Below are 15,650 nucleotides of genomic sequence, written 5' to 3' on the forward strand. Positions count from 1 at the left end.
TGAAACATTTCCCTAATCATTTCTCATTTCTGTCCATTTTTTATACTTTTAGATTTCCGCCTCGTTCTCGTAGGATTTCCGGGATAAAACCTATCCTATGTGTTAATCCAAGTTACCCTCTATATGTGTGCTAAATTTCATTGCAATCTGTTCAGTAGTATTTGCGTGAAAGAATAACAAACACACGTACACATTCTCACAAACTTTCGCATTATTTTATAATATTAGTAGGATATGAAAAGTTATTTTGTAACATGAAGAAGTACAAAGGTAATTAGGTAATAATAGAAGTAAATTTAGCTTTACAAAACCGTATTTTTCATTAGTGGATGCTTTTTTTTTAAACTCGATAGAATGCGTATGCTACGTAGTATATATCTGTCAACTGTGCGTATGCCCTGTCCAACGCCATTTTAAAATCTTACATGCTTTTTTTTACGTCTTTAAATTTCGTTATTCTTTTTATTTCTTCTAGTTTTATTTTTTCTTTTCTTTTGACACCTATTACACTTCTTTCTATTCCGTTCTGACATATCATCACCTTATTCATAAGTGGACAGGGCATATGCTAAGGGAAACAAATGGGAAATGGACAAAAAAAATAACAGAGTGGTATCCCAGGAATGGGAAAAGAAGTAAGGGACGTCAAATGAAGCGTTGGGAAGACGATCTGAAAAAAGTGGCCGGCTCAGAGTGGAGATGGAAGTCTTTAGAGGAGGCCTTTGTCGAAAGACAAACTGTTAATTATTGAAACCCATTGATAGAAAAAGACGTAATTGTTTAAGAAAATTGTAAATATTATTGTAAGAGATACCAAAGTTGTAACTATTGTAAAATATTTAACAGTAATAAAGGCTTATTTTATTTTATTTTTATTTATTTTTTTAGAATGCGTATAGATAAAAATGTTTAAGATTTAGCTCTATGTGCATACTATGTTTTATATTACCATACTGAAATATTTACATGATTGAATTAAATTGTTGTACAGTAAATACTTCTTAAAATAAATCAATAGTAGACGTTACTGACGATTAATATTGTTCGAAGATTGTTCGTATCTACTTGATCCGCTTACTAGAATGTTATTTTATGTGAAATGAGTAATCACCACGTAATCACTATACCTATTGTACCCTGTTCTACGCACAGACACATAGGGCGTATTCAGAAAGAAAGCTTGAAACTTATAAGCGCTTATCGGCGCTTGTCAATGCTCAAACCAGCTTGTCAAAACCAGCATTGACAAGCTTGTCAAAACCAGCATTGACAAGCACTATAGGCTTCTTGACAAGCACCGATAAGCGCTTATAAGTTTCAAGCTTTCTTTCTGAATACACCCATATGTACGATTATTTTATCATCTGTGCATTACGTCGCTTTGACTGACATTGGTAATGACCAATGTAATGACAAACGACAGCTTCTATTTCTATGTTTAATCTTTACTGTAAAGAAAATGGCGGTTGTTGCTTTAATGAAATCCTAAATAAAGTTTTACTTATTTATTTAAGTAAATAACAAGGTAGATTACTACACATTAATTGACATAGTACGTAATATCGTACTGCAGATACTTTAATAGTATTGTATCATTTATTTGTGATAGTTGTGTAGATACATTAGTTAATATCATATCAACACAACAACGCGGTTAAATAACGCATTGTAAACAATTTTTGGGTTATTTGATGAAGAATCTTGGAAATTTCATCAGTTTTACATGGTTTTATTTTGATACATAGTGAAGTTATAAAAATATTGTGACGATATGGAGTATTTAGTTAGATTTTTGTGATCCAATGTTTACGTGTTAAATATTGCCCAAAAAATGGGTGAAACTGAAGAATTCAATACACTGGAATTTGAAAAGAAATTGACGCAGCTAAAAGATACTCAGGAGAGCATTCAATCGTTATCTTCCTGGTGTTTAAAACAAAGAACACACCATAAGAAAATTGTCTCCAGTTGGCTTAATGTTTTGAAGCGGGTTAAAATTGAGCAAAGATTAGTATTATTCTATTTAGCCAATGATGTTATCCAGTATAGTAAGAGGAAGAACTATGAGTTTGTAGAAAGTTGGGGACTCAATTTACAAAAAGCCACTCCACTTGTCAGGTGTGTAATACAAGAAATTTGTTATATTTGCATTACCTTCCATACCTTGAGTTGTATCTGGATATAGTGTTTAATTATATTGTATATGAGTATATGCCATAGTAGGTAGGATTTTTAACTATAAATTTGTATTTATATAAATTTGTATGTACAGAAATGTGACTAAAATAACAGTATAAGGTTGTCCTTTTACTTAAACAGAAATGTGACATTTCTGTTTAAGCACTGAAAAACCCATATTTCAAGAAACTTCTCTGACTTATGTGTATATTGTCATTGTTTTTAACCATACCTGGGTGCCAGTTCAATTTCCGTCTTGAATTTATTTATCATTATGATTGAAAATTAACCATACAACTTCAATGTGTAAATTTTATCATTACAGGGACGAAAAGGTGCGGCCAAAAATCCTACGGATATTGAAGATATGGGAGCAAAGATCTGTATATGACGATGAGTTTTTGTCCGATCTAACTGGTCTGCTTGTTGCTGGTGCTGTTAAAAAGACTGATGACGATTTAGATTTTCAGGTGAGATTCGAAGACAAAAATAGTTACATGTATTATTCCTTGTATAATGAAAATGTGTAAAATAGTTGTAATTTTACAAGAGCCACTACAGTTTTTTCTGGCTATTCCCTGTAAATCTACTGAATTATGCTGATTCAAAAACACTTTATAATAATTTATAAAAGGTTTTATTTAGTTGATGGTATGGATGCTTTAATTAAGTTTTAAAATGAATGTCACGAAGAAAAGTAATTATGCAACATCTAAAATAAAATCCTTAAAAGCTGAGCCTTTAGAGCCAGCGCCCACGAGCAACTTTGTCTCCACAACTATTTTGTCTCTCCCATCAATTGTATGGGGAGTTGCGTCTTTCATTCTAGCCCATGAGTGGAGAGACAAAATAGTTGCGGAGACAAAGTTGCTCGTGCGCGCTAGCTCTTAGTTGACAACATTTAAGAACTTTCTTTGCATGTTGTTGTAGTTGTCACAATTTTAACAGTATTAAAAAGAAAAACTTATCTGTTTCAGCCGCAGCAATTAGTTAACAAAATAAAACAGTGTTCGGTTTTGGAAGCCGACACTGATTTGAGGTTGAAGCACATACATGATTGCAGTTTGGATCTGTCCGACGCTGATGCACTGTGTGCGAACTTAAAAGGTGATTGTTTTGTTTACTTTAATAGTTTTTTTTGAAGTGTAACTTCTTTAGGTTGCGTTGAGAGTAAAATTACAAGTTCACGTCATATCATTACCGTCACGTCATGAAGTAAGGCGACGATTTCGGTATCTTTGAATCTTGCCAAAGAAGTCTTTTTACATGTGTGCTCAGCACACATGCTCTTTTTTATATTTTATATTCAAGTACATACTTAAAGAATTCAATTTCAAGAATATTATTATACAATACATTCTAGCTTTCTACCCGCGGCTTAGCCCGTTCTATCTAAAACCTAATAAAAATTATATAATTAAACCACCTTCCATAATACCTACTTTATTAAAAAAAAATACCTAAGATCCTCCTAATATTTAAAATTTGAATTGTGTGTTTCCTGGTTGCTGTAAGGCAATTTTCGATAATGTTTGAATGCAGTTCTTCTATATCTTTTTAAAAGTAATATCTCCAGTATTTCAAGTACTTTTCCTACAGGGCCTATCGATAATTACCACATTGTATATGTATTATTTACAGAAAGATGTCTTAGGAGTGATGTTGAAAAGGAAATAAGCGAAGGTGTTGGATGTATAGAGAGGTACACACAGGCTTTACAGCGAGAGATTGTAGCGAGGGAAGCTTTGCTAGCATTACTTACATCGGCAAACCAATACTATTCTACACAGAGGGGGGAAGTTAAAGTTGTTGCTTATGTAAGTATTTATATTGAAATATTTCTTCAGGTTACTAGTTTGTTATCAATAGAAGAAATAAGTAACAAGTGTAGGTTATTAGCGCACCATAAGGGGTACGTCGACATGCTAAATAGCCATATTCTACTTCAGTTATCTCTTTCGCTCACGATAGTTGAATCATGCCATCTCACTCAGATGTCAAATTGTGTGTGCTTCAGTGTACCGTTTTTGAAGATCGAATGTTGCATTGATAACTTATCTACACTTAATTAACATGCTTTTTATCATCATCTATATGTTTGTATGTAACCAACACCTGTAGATTCGTTTTTGACCCACTTTAAAAGGACAGATTTAATTCAAACTTTGTACACATATCAAGGATCAGTGAAACTATATTTTCATGAGTTGAAGCGTATTTTCTTATACTAATTATTACTTACTAGATTACCGCCCGCGGCTTCGCCCGCTTTGTCTAAATCCTAATAAATTATATACTAAAACCTTCCTCTTGAATCACTCTATAGCTACTTAAAAATACCGCATCAAAATCCGTTTTGTAGTTTTAAAGATTTAAGCATACAAAGGGACATAGGGACAGAGAAAGCGACACTGTTTTATACTATATAGTGATAATAATATTGTCACAAACAATGTCAGGCGTACAAAAACTTTGGTGCCCGCGTTCGAGCATTAAAGCGGAAGTTGGATGAACTGATACCAACATTACCGAGTGCTGTGCCCTCACCACCCAAGGAGGAAGATGTACCGTCTCCGGGGCCTGATGAGGACCTGGATCTGCCGCCACCGGGTGATAATGATGAAGGTATTAATATATTATATATAAGCGTATTAAACAAGAAAAAAAAGGGTGTCGAGCACACGTGTCGGAAGTAAAACTTCTTTGGCAACTTTACTCCATGACGTGATGGTATTGCCATTACGCGACCTTGAAATTTTACTTTCAACGACTAAAAAAGTTTGAAAATGCATTTCTTTTGAACGCAATATAATACATTAAAATTTTACAATAATGTAATAAATAAAATCTAAGCTAAGTGCTGGCGAATGATTTTTTAACTTTTGTTATAAATATTTATTATTTCACATTATTCCAAAAGCCCATTGAAATTTCCTTCGTCTATTTTGCTTAAAGTTTAATATTTATAAAACGATCCTCGAGAACCATTAGTGAAAAAGAATGAAAATTGATGCAGTAGTTTTTGATCCTATCGTGAACAGACGGACAAACGACAACTTTCTTTATAATATGTAGTGATAGGGATACTCATATTAAAATTTGATTTAATTTTATTGTATTAACTTTCAGTAGCATACAACATTGATCAGACATTCAATACAACGGTATCGGCTGATGGTTCGCTGTACAATTTGGGTTTATCATCATTCCTCACATCGGACAACCCGCTAGCTATGTTCAATGAAGAAATCGATCTCACTAATGGTTAGTATAGTTATTTTTATTAATAATCTAAATATCATGTCCCATTCTTCCATAAATAAAAAAAAAAAAATTGAATTAAATTGGGCTTAAAACGTAATTAAACTTATTTTTATTGTTAAATTAGCCATAAGTTAATATGCTGTGTATTATAAATATGTCAAAATGGTAATTGTTAACGATTTCTCAAGCAAAATTATTTATCAAAATGACTTTATGAAAGATATTATCCTAGTGACCTTGCATGAAAAAAAAATGCAGGTGCAAAATCTCTGTTCTGGTTAGAAAATAATTGAAAATGCAGGTGCAAAATCTCTATTCTGGTTACAAAATAATTGTAATTGGTCCAGTAGTCCCCAATTTAATCAAATTTTATGTACAATTTATTATAAATAAATTACTCATTCAAGTACAAAAAAAAGACAGGAAATTTATTTTTTTAAGTAATTTATATACTTTTACTATTTTGTTAAAATATCTCACATGCTACTTCTTATATTTGTATTAGAATATTTCAAATAATAATCTTTCATACCAGCCAATAAAATAGAAGTAATAAACACGAGGCCGAGCGACAAACAGGATTTCAGTATAAATGATTTTCTGAAGACTCTCACGCCGGCCGAGAATAATTCCGTATCGCCTGTTAATAGTGGTAAGATTATTTATTTATATATTTATATGGAAATGGAAGAATAGACGTTACATAAGAAGTTGTGTTAGTTTGTCCATCTTTGTGTAAAGAACGGCTGGATCGATGGATTGTAAAATTGTATAATATAAGCATCATTTATTTTGTTAAATGTTATATTAGACGCTAAGGATGGATATAAGGCTATGCAATATGCATGTTTGTTTTTCAAGAGGTCCACTCAATCCTCTACAAAAAAATTATTAGTCAAAAATATTATTAGTCAAAAAAATATTAGACAATGCTACTTTATTAAAGCAATTGTAATAATGGTACTACTTTGTGAAGGCAAAAATAAAGAATTTATTTATGTTTCGGTCTATTATTGTAACAGTGTTAATATAGATTTTGTTTCGTAAGAAATTATTATACTTCAGTTTCTTTTTAACCGACTTCAAAAAAGGAGGAGGTTATCAATTCGGCCGGTATGTTTTTTTTTTATTTTTTTTATGTATGTACACCGATTACTCCGAGGTTTCTGAACCGATTTACGTGATTCTTTTTTTGTTCGATGCGGGATGGTGTCGAATTGGTCCCATAAAAATTTTATTCGGATAGGCCCAGTAGTTTTTATTTTATGGGCATTTTTGCAAGTGCAAGTTTGAAGTCGGTTGTTTTTAACGCAGTTATCACTTGTAAATATGTACAATTATATGGTAAAATTCATGTTGTATATGTTCACATTTTATATAGTTTATTGTGATACACACATGATTATAAATATTGTTTTATTCTTCTAGTGGGTAGTGCATCCCAAAAGTCACAGGACGCGTTACCCGGGTTGGATCTACTGACCCCGGACAGTACGGGCAACCCGCCTCCACCCACTTCCTTCTATAGGAGTATGGATGCTGTTAGCACTGTGAACGGTGAGTTTTTTGTTTTTTTTTTTTAAGATAGAAATGGTAGTGAAATATAACAATTATTTTTGTAAATAATAATCTACCTAGAATTTGATATCCATACTAATATTATAAATGCGAAAGTAACTCTGTCTGTCTCACTCTGTCTGTATCACGCCTTAACTACTGGACAAATTTGCATGAAATTTGGTATAGACATATTTTGATACCCGAGAAAGGACATGGCTACTTTTTACCCCGGGAAATAGGATAGGTTTTATCCCGGAAATCCCATGGGAACTGGAACTATGCGGGTTTTTCTTTGACTGCGCGGGCGAAGCTGCGGGTGTAAAGCTAGTTTACTATAAAGCATTCAAATACTTTATCATTAAAATTTTTAAAGAATTTAAAAAAATTGATCATGACGCGGTGTGAAAAAAAAAAAATAGGATTTTTTTGGAATGAAAGCTACCGTATTTTATTTAGTAAAAAAAAGCAACCAGGTTCTTCACTTCACTTGTAGATGTTAATTATTTTTTTAGATGATGTCGTTGAACAACACTATTTACCAGAAGCGGTTGTGAGCAGTCAGTGGACGAATAACGCGTGGAACGTGCCTCCCGTGACGGTAAGTCCAAAATAAACATTTTAAAATAACACCATCAAGTCTAAAACTAAAAAAAAAAATGCTGTAAAATGACCGTTGTTGAATAAAGAATCTACAAAACTAGTTATCAAGGAGATTAATATAAATAATCTCTATTTATTTTTTCTGGATTTTATTTTTATTTTGAATTAAGCTTCATTATTAATTAATCATACAATTTTATTTCAGTATTCTTTCTTTGAGGTAACTTTTTATTTATGTAAATTTTGCCCCGCGGTTTCCTTCACGGATCACTATATCTATTAAAAAAACTGCATCAAAATCCGTTGCATAGTTTAAAGATTTAAGCATACATAGCGGATATAGGGACTTTGTTTTATACTATGACTAGCTGTGCCGCGCGGTTTCACCCGCGTGGCTCCGCTCCTGTTGGTCTTAGCGTGATAATATATAGCCTATATTACTCGTGGATAATGCAGCTTTCGAATGGTGAAAGAATTCTTAAAATCGGTCCAGTAGTTTATTTATTCATTACAATCAAACAAACAAAGTTTTCCTCTTTATAATATTAGTGTAGATAGTGATAAATGATAATATATTAACTTACTATTTTATTACTGCAGCCGATACCCTCAAATCGGGCAGTTTTCGCAGAACCTCCGGCTTCACCACCATTAGCACCTCCAATGGTACCGCCCATACTTGTGCCTACAGTTGTTGAGAGGCCTACGGTATGTAGTAAAAATATATGTATAGAATAACTAGGTTTCCGCCCGCGGCTTCGCCCACGTTTTGAAAGAAAAACCCGTATAGTTCCCGTTCACGTGGGATTTCCGGGATGAAACCTACCCTATGTGTTAATCCATATTACACTATATACATTTACACTATACACATATACACATTACATTTACACTATACACACACATTCACATATATACATTTACACAATACACAAATTACACTATACAGGGTGTAATCGTTAAGTGTGCACAAGCGATTATTCCGTAACTATTGCAGATACCAAAAAACTTTAAACTGATATCGAAAGTACTTAAACTAATGAGTAAAATGGCCATAATAAATTTTTAAAAATAAAACGAGAAATATCCAAAAATGTTACATTAAACGCTCCCATACATTTTATTTCCCATACATTTTGTATTCATAGCAGATTTTCGAAGTGATGTCCTCATTGTGCAATACAATGAGAAGCTCCATTTACAGTTTCTAAATGAACTTCCCTTCAAATTTGCGAAGTAATTAAAGCAGAAAACCAAAAAAAGAAAGAAAAAGCTAAAATCTTTCATATTAAATGTACTAGGTTGATACAAGAGTAATGATAATTGGGTATTTCCTGTGCACATAAAAATATAAAATAAATGTTTTTTGCTTGCTCATGTATTCACTAAGTAATCACAAAAAATCATATCAACAGGCCACGTTTCCAATTATTTACATTAATTTGAATGTGAACCGTGCGTGCCCGAATGTTTCCCGACGAAAAGAAGAAACAACGATTCGACATGTAGAGGGTAAATTTCTAAATTTTTAATGATATCAGGATAATTTTTTGTCACGTTTTGTGATCATGGACGTTACCCGAGTTCACCATGTTTATGCTGAAACCAAAAAACAATCAATGTCCTGGATGCGAGCTTTCAAAGTGACGATGAAGAAATTCAAAGTGAAAATCAGTAGGTTAGGTTAAAGCGGTAGTTTTTTGGGACGCTGAAGGAATAATTATGGTTGAATATTTTAAAAAGATAGCCACTTTATTGGGCTCTTACTAAACAGACCAAATTAAAAGATTGCGGTAGGTTAGTAAGGAAAAGAGACATGGCAAACTGCGGACCTGAACGCTGTTTCACCAAGACAACGCACCAGATCACAAAGCGTCAGTTGCGATGGCTGCCATTCAAAAATCGGCAATCCAAATGCTTGAACACCTACCCTATTTTTTAGATCTAGCTCCTATTTACTTTTATCTCTTTCCTCGGCACAAGAAACACTTTCTTAGCAATAAATTATTTTAAGACGACAGCGAAGTGATGGCGTGGAGGGGTTTTTGTGGATGAAGTCAAAGTTTTTTTTTTTAAGTTTAGGAAAAAAAAATTAAGTATATTTTCTAGTTAGAAGACTATCTAGAGAACAACATAATTATTATAACTGTAATGACCTTGTTTAATATTGATTATCATTACTTTTGGATCAACCCATGTACATGGGATATTCGTATCTCATACTAAATGTATGGGAGGGTTTCAAGTTAATTTTTTAGATATTTCTCGTTTTATTTTTAAAAATTAATTATGGCCATTTTACTCATTAGGTTAAATACTTTCGATATCAGTTTCAAGTTTTTTGATATCTGTAATAGTTACGGAATAATCGCCTGTGCACACTTAACGATTACACCCTGTATATGTGTGCTAAATTTCATGATGTGTATGTGTGTGTTTGTACACATACACATCCTCACAAACTTTCGCATTAATGTTGCTGCTGATTGTTACTCTTTCACGCAAATACTACTGAACCGATGAGAATCAAAATTTAGCACACATATAGAGGGTAACTTGGATTAACACATAGGATAAGTATTATCCCGAAAATCGCACGGGAACGGGAACTATGCGGGGTTTTCTTTCGCGGGCGAAGCCGTGGGCGGAAAGCTAGTAAGTATTAGATAAATACACTAAACAAAGAAAACTTTATAAACTGCCTAATTTAATTTAATTTATGTTTTCAGGAAAGCGCAGCGCTAGATGTAGACCACAGGGGTATTCTACCACCCCCTCCCCCTCCACCCGTATTGCCTATTTTAGGACGTAAGTTATATATATATATTAGCTTACCGCCCGCGGCTTCGCCCGCTTTGTCTAAAACCTAATAAATTATATACTAAAACCTTCCTCTTGAATCACTCTATCTATTAAAAAAAACCGCATCAAAACCGTTGAAAATTTAAGCATACAAAGGGACACAGGGACATAGAAAGCGACTTTGTTTTATACTATGTAGTGATAAGTTATTAAATTGTGACCTAAATATAAAAAAGTACATTTATTTGATAGTTTCAGTGTGATCTTCGTTTCAGCGTGTGTGCCGAGCACACGTGTCAAAAGTGAAACTTCTTTGGCAAGATTCAAAGATAATAAGATCGGTCGCCTTACTCCATGACGAGACCTTGATATTTTACTCCCAACGCGCCTAAAGTAGTTTCACTTCAAAAAGAGGGAATTACAATTAAATAGACAGATATAGTAGTGTATAAATTAAAAATAAATTATTATAGTTACATAAATTAAATAAAAATACACTCATTACTGTCTTTTTTCATAGTAAAAGTGATGCAAATGTAACTAGAATATTCATATTAATAAAATGGTACTTACCAAAAAATTGTAGCATCATGTCATACTATATCATCTAAATTTTTTTAAGAATTGCAAAAATTCTCAAATTCTGTTAACAACCTATAAATATATTTTAATTTTCAACATTTTCAATAATAATATTAAAGTTAATATTAATTTTTTCATGTCCATGCATTTAAATAAATGTTTTCCATAGATATAGAAGACGTGGACCACAGACTAATGCCGAGTATGCCGCCTCTTGCACCGGTCACTCCGCCCGCAAGGCATCCTGTACAACAAGGTAATTTATTACTTACTAGCTTTCCGCCCGCGGCTTCGCCCGCGCAGTCAACGAAAAACCCGCATAGTTCCCGTTCCCGTGGGATTTCCGGGATAAAACCTATCCTATGTCCCGGGGTAAAAAGTAGCCTATGTCCTTTCTCGGTTATCAAAATATCTCACCAAATTTCATGCGAATTGGTTCAGAAGTAAAGGCGTGATTGAGTAACAGACGGACAGACAGAGTTACTTTCGCATTTATAATATTAGTATGGATAAGTCTATCGTCTATCGTTAGTTATCGTTTGTTGTAATATTTGCCCTTTTATACTGTAACTAGCTTTCCGCTAGCGGCTTCGCCCGCGTAGGCAAAGAAAAACCCGCATAGTTCCCGTGGGATTTCCGGAATAACTATCCTATGTCATTCCTCAGGTCTCAAGCTATCTCTGTACTTTACTTACACCACACCCCGGACACTCCATACACAATTATCGTTTTGACAGTCACACTGTAGAGACTGCAAATGTGTGTGATAACGCTTTATGGTTGGCACATTTGTGACTAGCGTAAAAAAAAATTCGCGTTTTTCTGATGAAATACATCCGTAAACAGCACAATATTTAACCATTTTCTACGAAAAACGATAATAACAAATCCAAAATAATAAAATTACTTTAAGTCAATTTGATTAATGTTGTCAATCTTCGTTGCGTTTCGTCTAAGTCGTCGTTGGTATCGTCCTTGCGGGAAATGGGTACCAAAACATGTCTGATCGTGCGGGGTGAGGTAAGTGTTTAATTTTGGCGGGAGGCGGAGAGTGTCCGTTCTGTAGCGTTTAGCTACTATTATGTATTCTGTGCTTACACTACAGTTAGTAGTACTACAGTTTTTGAGTTTAGACGAACATACATACATTTTATTAATATTTATTTATTTAAGACAAGCAAGCAAAAATTCTAAAAATTATATTTTTGGCTTCGGTATCTATTGTAGATCACGCCCCAAGTATTATTTAAAAAAAAATATTCAATGTACAGTTTTGACTTTTCTACGATTTTATTATATTATGTACCTATAGATTTAGTGTTGTACTAAGCAAATAATAATGATTGAATTCATATTAAATAAAGAACTTAGAATTTTTTATTAGAATGTTTCTTTATTTCCAGATGTAGATCACAGGAATTTAATATCGCTGACGCATCAATTACCACAGAGGCAGCACAATCCAGTTTCTATTGATCAGGTAATTAAACAATTTTAGTATTTATTTTTATAGGAATTAAGGCAGGTAAAACAATTATGTTACTTTTTAAAAGCGTATCTATTTCAATGAGAGAAATTGAGTGTTATGTTTCAGGGTTTTTAATTGATTCTATGTATATGTGTATTGTGTGTTTCTTATTGCTTATTTTATTGACATGCGATTTTGGGGGCAAAATATGAGGATAAGCTCTGCTTTAACTAGACTTATCCGGCGACTTTCTATGTATTATTCAGATAAAAATTATCTTTGAAATTTTCAGCTTAAAATAAATTAATATATTGTGCTAGCTTACCGCCCGCGGCTTCGTCCGCTTTGTCTAAAACTTAATAAATTATATACTACAACCTTCCTGTTTAATCACTCTATCTATTAAAAAAACCGCATCAAAATCCGTTGCGTAGTTTTAAAGAGTTTGAAAGACAGAGAAAGCGACTTTGTTTTATACTATGTAGTGAAGTATATCTGATATAATATTATAATGTGTGTCTTTTTCCAGGATTACCGAGTGCCGGCGATGGTCCCTCCACCGGACATTGTTGAAAGCGTTGATATGGACTTATCTGAAGATGAGGAACAACGTAAGAAAATGGTTTTTGTATGTGTGTCAGTGAATGTACATAAACAAACACACACATATACTCAGTGTGTGTCGTGTGTGTGTTCGTGCGGTGTATCGATTGTATGTAATTGTATGTATATGATTATAAGATTTACCAAAAAAGTATTTATATTATAGTCTTTACAATGTTAAAATAAGTTTTAATCTTCTTAATATATATAAATCTCGTGTCACAATGTTTGTCCTCAATGGACTCCTAAACCACTTAACCGATTATAATAAAATTCGCACACCATGTGCAGTTCGATCCAACTTGAGAGATAGTATAGTTTAAAGCACAAAGCGGGCGAAGCCGCGGGCGGAAAGCTAGTATTTTAGTAAATATTCATGTGATAAACGTATGCTTAGGTAGAGGCTCTTTGCATTGTTGTGCTTATGATATTATGTAAACTGAAAATTTTAATTAATTAAAAAACATTTATAAACTTTCAGAAGCAATGTACCCGCAAGGCCAAATGGACAACAGACGGAATTCGTTCAACAACAACAAAGTGCTGGTCGGCGGTGAAGATAAACCGAAAAACGAACATACACAACCAGAACAACATTCTGCTCCTATAATACCACCCCTATCCAACCCCTTTGAGAAAATGCCCCCGAATCTAAAATTCACTATGCCCCCAGAGTTTCCAAGCAATGCGCATCCTAATTCTGCCCCCGTGCTCAGTCGTTCGAACAGTTTGCCCCAAAACCATCCGGGAAATCTGCCCCAAAATCATTTGAACCATCCAATACACAACCACACTTTACCACGTAACCACCCGAATAACTTGCAGAACCATCCAAATGATTTGCCCCATAACCATCCGAATAATTTACCCCACAACCATCCGAATAACTTACACAACCAAACGAACAACTTACCACCTCAAAATCGTCCTACTATTTTGCCCAACCGTCCGAATTTCCCACAGAACAATCCAAACAATTATCAGCAGAACCCTTACGATTCTCCGAACTACGATAGAGAAGAAAACTCAAATGATAGTGCTTACGAAGATGATCTAAGAACGCGAAGCATAGAAATGGAGCGGAATGATGAATTTGCCAAAGACGTAGAATGGAACGGACCAAGACAAAGGTTTCCCCGAAATTGGGGTCCTAGACAGAATTTCTCCCCGCGGGGACAATTTTCACCCCAGTTTTGGCCCCGAAATGGCCCCAGAATGTCCAATAGATGGATGGGACCAAGACCCCAAAGGTTTTGGTGACAACTGAATCTAAGGACCTTTGCCATCAAATGTTTGACGTGCAGTTTCATCCAGCGTCGATTTTATTTCTTTTGAGAAACAAGAAAATATTTACTTTTATTAGTGTTAAAGTGCATATTTATGTAAATAATTATGTTTTCGTGATGCTTGTTTTAATAGTTGAGTTAAATGTATTCGCAGATTCTGCGTACACTCGCTCTATATTTTAATTTAGTGTAATATAATGTTAGTGTAAAACTTCAGCTTGTTTCTAAATATAGATGATATTTTATTGTGTAATTAAAAACAAAATATAGTCACCGTTGTTTTTACTGTGTGATATGTTTATTTTTTTATTGATTATAAGGCGAATAATTATGAATTTATAAATAATTGGGTTGTACAAGATTAAGGTTTTATAGATAAAAATCCGTCCATTGTGAAAAGGGTATTGGTAATAATAATATTGGCAAGTTGGATATAAATAAGGTTAAAAAAAGAACCATTTGCTGAACTGTGTTCGTAGTAAATTAGACAAAAAAAGTACAAATTTGCATAAAATAAATTAAAAAATTACTTATGTACTTATAAGTGTTAAAGTTCAGGTAAAAAATTAGGAAAATAAAGGAATCGAACACATTAAGTAAAAACAATTGAATTCCCTAAAAATATACATACTGAATGTACGTCAAAATCTCAAATAGAATATAAATAATGAATTTAGGAATACCTATCTTAGGGCAAATCTCGAATAAATAACAAAATTTAAAAGCATGACTATTTTGGGTACAAACTCGCAACTAGCAATATCTTTTTAGTATAAAATTTATATAATACTTACTATTTATATATCATTTTTCAATTTAATATCAAAGAGGGGATTTTGTATGTAATGTACACTATAGGTATAAAAAGCGTATGTACATAGGTAGTGTAGGTGGGCGACAAATTAACGGAATGAACTTATTTAATAATATTTTGTATTATCCATATTATATATTATTTTGATATATTTTTTAATAACGTAAGAAATTGCCGCCAAAATATAATTCATTATAGTTTAATATGTATTTATTGAATGTGGGTTTTAGGATGAATAGGGTCGTTTTTATTACTTATAAAAAAATATGAGCAATAATCTTAATTCATTTTAAAATAACTCGAAAAGTTCTCCAAAACGCTGATATTTAAAACAGCGCCATCTATTCGATTTTGCTGGAACTACGTCAACAGATGTCCGAATATCACTGCATAGTCTGAAATTGTTTATTTTTGATTTATTTTATTTCGCAAAGAGAGAATAATATTGTAGGTGCAATTGCACCGTGCAAATAAAAGAAAATATAAATACTAG

At 33.2% G+C, this 15,650-nt stretch overlaps 1 protein-coding gene across 4 annotated transcripts; it reads left to right on the forward strand.

Annotated features, from left to right (window-relative positions):
* The first annotated feature begins 1,460 nt into the window (after nucleotides 1–1,460).
* LOC123702992 (regulation of nuclear pre-mRNA domain-containing protein 2) lies at nucleotides 1,461–14,636 on the forward strand. 4 transcript variants are annotated; one of them, XM_045650857.1, is made up of 15 exons: nucleotides 1,461–2,118; nucleotides 2,504–2,648; nucleotides 3,156–3,285; nucleotides 3,820–3,995; nucleotides 4,638–4,803; nucleotides 5,308–5,442; nucleotides 5,978–6,094; nucleotides 6,871–6,999; nucleotides 7,515–7,600; nucleotides 8,203–8,310; nucleotides 10,332–10,410; nucleotides 11,156–11,242; nucleotides 12,390–12,466; nucleotides 12,984–13,065; nucleotides 13,539–14,636. In XM_045650857.1, exons 1-15 carry the CDS (start codon nucleotides 1,832–1,834, stop codon nucleotides 14,315–14,317), a joined length of 2,583 nt encoding a protein of 860 aa, XP_045506813.1. In that variant the 5' UTR covers nucleotides 1,461–1,831; the 3' UTR covers nucleotides 14,318–14,636. The 4 variants fall into 4 exon arrangements, with proteins under 4 accessions (XP_045506813.1, XP_045506815.1, XP_045506814.1 ...); XM_045650859.1 differs by having other exon boundaries at nucleotides 13,542–14,636; XM_045650858.1 differs by having other exon boundaries at nucleotides 5,311–5,442.
* The last annotated feature ends 1,014 nt before the right edge of the window (nucleotides 14,637–15,650 follow it).

The sequence above is a fragment of the Colias croceus genome, chromosome 25 (assembly GCF_905220415.1).
Source record: "Colias croceus chromosome 25, ilColCroc2.1".
Classification (NCBI taxonomy): Eukaryota; Metazoa; Arthropoda; class Insecta; order Lepidoptera; family Pieridae; genus Colias; species Colias croceus.